Source organism: Saccoglossus kowalevskii, chromosome 4 (genome assembly GCF_978046115.1).
Source record: "Saccoglossus kowalevskii chromosome 4, keSacKowa6.1, whole genome shotgun sequence".
Taxonomy (NCBI): Eukaryota; Metazoa; Hemichordata; class Enteropneusta; family Harrimaniidae; genus Saccoglossus; species Saccoglossus kowalevskii.
Genome location: NC_140644.1, coordinates 31,999,905 through 32,003,811, shown reverse-complemented (window position 1 = coordinate 32,003,811; position 3,907 = coordinate 31,999,905). Strand labels below are relative to the sequence as shown.

The 3,907-nt window shown below is 34.1% G+C and overlaps 1 protein-coding gene across 1 annotated transcript; it reads right to left on the bottom strand.

Annotated features, from left to right (window-relative positions):
- Positions 1 to 280: 280 nt before the first annotated feature.
- On the bottom strand, positions 281 to 2,097 carry LOC102801263 (carbohydrate sulfotransferase 14-like). Its single transcript, XM_006812068.2, has 3 exons — positions 2,079 to 2,097; positions 1,182 to 1,240; positions 281 to 1,075 (listed from the first exon to the last, which is right to left on the bottom strand). Exons 1-3 carry the CDS (start codon positions 2,095 to 2,097, stop codon positions 281 to 283), a joined length of 873 nt encoding a protein of 290 aa, XP_006812131.2.
- Positions 2,098 to 3,907: the final 1,810 nt, after the last annotated feature.

Below are 3,907 nucleotides of genomic sequence, written 5' to 3'. Positions count from 1 at the left end.
AGAGTGAAACTTGTAGTTGACACATTTAGTGGAACAAGGTCAGTCTGACGTAGTCAACATAGAAAATGAGAGATGATATCATGTGATAACGTTTTATACCGTAAAACAGTCAAACAAATATTATTGTACGAGTCTTTTCATATGCAGCTTTAACATCTACCACCGAGAACATTATCTTAAATAATTTATTTCCGAGAACATTATATCTTAAATAATTTATTTGATCTATTAAAGTAGTTGTTCATATAGATTGATCCATGTAACAGTTATTACCACAGTTTTAAACCTCGAAACTAGGAATATTGTATCCAAGTATTTCATAATCCTGCCAGTAAAATTCGACTACTTTCTTTATCAACTCCCATGATAATGACAACATAGTGTCAACATATATACCATCACCTAACGTTGAATGTACAATTGGGAACTCTACCACGTTGGCAATACCAAGCTTCTGAAGAGCAAAAGGACCATCGTAAGCCAGTTCTTCAAAATGACCAATAAAATCATAATCGATTGAACACACGTCGGATATAGTATACTGGGGCTTCCAATGTTTTGAGTATCTTAATTTTCGATTACCATACTTGATCACAAATTGTACAAACTCACTAAATGTCACGTTCAATCTTTTCCACGGATGCCCAGGCATGCGCAGTAGATTTATTCCAGCGGCTCTAATTTTCAAGATGTAATAGCGAAATTCTTTTTCATAAATAGGAGAAAAACTAGACGATATATGGAACTTACTGAAGTAACATGACACAAGGCGTACTAAAGGTTCCCGGAAGAAAACTACTTTTGTGTAGTCGTTGATATCAGCTGCAGGTGGGGCTGGTTTGTTTTTACGACAGTCCTCGTCTGCGTAGGATAGAAGTTCCCTCCATGTTGTGGATGCCACTTTAGGAATATTATTGAACATAAAGTGATATTTTTGAGAAATAAAAAATTGCTTTGCTACCATACGATGTCGACTACTATTCAAACGTTTACATGCGTATTTGGCTATTCGAATTCGTTCATTGCTTGCTGCAATAGGATTGTATACATCAGTCCTGATGTATTCATGGGATGGCTACAAGGAAACAATGAAGGATAGATTATAATAAATTAGCGATGTACTTTTCAACAACTAACCAACACTGACGATTGTTGAAAGAAAAGCAGAAATATGTACATACCTGAGATTTATTCTGATATTGCCATTCATTAGGCGGTTGGACGTCATGTTTTATTGGCACTGAAAATATAAGAATATAGAGTCAGAATTGCCACCGTTGTTTTTCTCACGAGTGCAAGTTATAACTAGGTCATACAAATTAAACAAAAATTATATTAATTTAAGAGCAGTGTAGATAATTTTATTAATAAACGCTTGACCGATAAACAAGTATAGCTTGTAAAGTACACATACTCGTCTGCTGAACACAATTTGATATTGGAATCTGAATTAATTTGTTTTCTGCTCAAATAAAGGCTATATACATTAGTAATGCATACATTAAATATTTTCATTGGTTTTTATTGATATAAAGTATTTAATAGAAGAGGCAGTTAACTCAGCACCAAACTCATAGACCTGCTTTATGTAGCTTGTAAGAAGAACGGATACCCGCGTAATTTGATTTACTAATCCATCTATTGGTATTGAAAACACTTCTGTCAAATAATTATGAAGACTTTATGAATAATCAAATCGCATATTAAAACTCTACGGCAACACCGTTGTACAAGTTCTGATACAAATGTGACATTTAATTAGACATGACTTTATATAATGCATGCACACTGTAACCATTATTACAGACCTTTACAATGATGCTATAATGCATGTCCCCTGCTTATAACAAACTCGATTTATTATACTATGCTTCGCTATAGTGAACACTTCACTATAATAAAGTAATTGTGTGTCTCCCAATGACTTCGTTATAACGAGATTACAGTGTACTTTATTACATTTTAGATTGTATTCTGATATTTTCACATTTATTAGTGTGTTTCATCTAAAATTGCAATAGACCTCCAAATATCCAAGATACAACTATTACATCCTAATATAAATTAAAACATATCACCTTCATTGTAGGTCTTCATCGTTGTCATCTCAAACACTATATTTATAAGTTGTACACAGATGCAAATGAAGAATAGCCTGGACAGATTCCTTAGTGTAAACACGTGCGTCCCATTGATATGGCCCGCCATATTCACCTGATTTGACACCATCTGACTGTAACGTGAAACATAGTTAAACTCCGATTGCCTTGCCCTTTATTTGTGTTATTGGAAAGTGTAACAGTTGATATCACTCGTAAGACACCGTGATGATGATAAGTTTAATATATTAATGTCAGGACTATAACTTAACTGAATTATAAGACAGATTTTTAGAAATATTGAATACAAAATAATCAAGGAACAAGTGAACTATCAGACAAAACAGTTCTCTGTTGTATTTGTTGATACATAATTCAATAGAATTAACTAGCTATCACGCATTATTGGTAGTTCTCATAAATAACCCAATAATATAATATTTAACATAAAATATTCTCTAAAATCGGAGAATTGAAGGTAGGATAAGAAGGTATGAGTACAGTGAATCGTGAGTACATTGAAGAATGAGTACAGTGAGTGCATTGAATAGTGAGTACAGTGAATAGTGAGTGCAATGAATAGTGAGTACAGTGAATAGTAAGTACATTGAAGAATGAGTACAGTGAATAGTGAGTACAGTGAATAGTGAGTACAGTGAATAGTGAGTACACTGAATAGTGAGTACACTGAAGAATGAGTACACTGAATAGTGAGTACAGTGAATAGAAAGTACAGTGAATAGTGAGTACAGTGAATAGTGAGTACACTGAATAATGAGTAGAGTGAGTACATTGAATAGTGAGTACACTGAATAGTGAGTACATTGAAGAATGAGTACAGTGAGTACATTGAATAGTGAGTACAATGAATAGTGAGTACACTGAATAGTGAGTACAGTGAATAGAAAGTACAGTGAATAGTGAGTACAGTGAATAGTGAGTACACTGAAGAATGAGTACAGTGAGTACATTGAATAGTGAGTACATTGAATAGTGAGTACATTGAAGAATGAGTACATTGAGTACATTGAATAGTGAGTACACTGAATAGTGAGCACATTGAAGAATGAGTACAGTGAATAGTGAGTACAGTGAATAGTGAGTATAGTGAAAAGTGAGTACAGTGAATAGTGAGTACACTGAATAGTGAGTACACTGAATAGTGAGTACAGTGAACAGTGAGTACACTGAATAGTAAGTACAATGAATAGTAAGTACACTGAAGAGTGAGCACAGTGAATAGTGAGTACAGTGAATAGTAAGTACACAGAATAGTGAGTACAGTGAATAGTGAGTACACTGAATAGTGAGTACAGTGAATAGTGAGTACACTGAATAGTGAGTACACTGAATAGTGAGTACAGTGAATAGTGAGTACAGTGAATAGTAAGTACACTGAATAGTGAGTACAGTGAATAGTGAGTACAGTGAATAGTGAGTACAGTGAATAGTGAGTACACCGAATAGTGAATACACTGAATAGTGAGTACAGTGAATAGTAAGTACATTGAAGAATGAGTACAGTGAGTAGTGAGTACAGTGAATAGTGAGTACACTGAATAGTGAGTACAGTGAATAGTGAGTACAATGAACAGTGAGTACAGTGAATAGTGAGTACACTGAATAGTGAGTACACTGAATAGTGAGTACAGTGAGTACAGTGAATAGTGAGTACAGTGAATAGTGAGTACACTGAATAGTGAGTACATTGCATAAGTGAGTACAGTGAATAGTAAGTACATTGAAGAATGAGTACACTAAATAGTGAGTACATTGAATAGCGAGTACAGTGAATAGTGAGTACACTG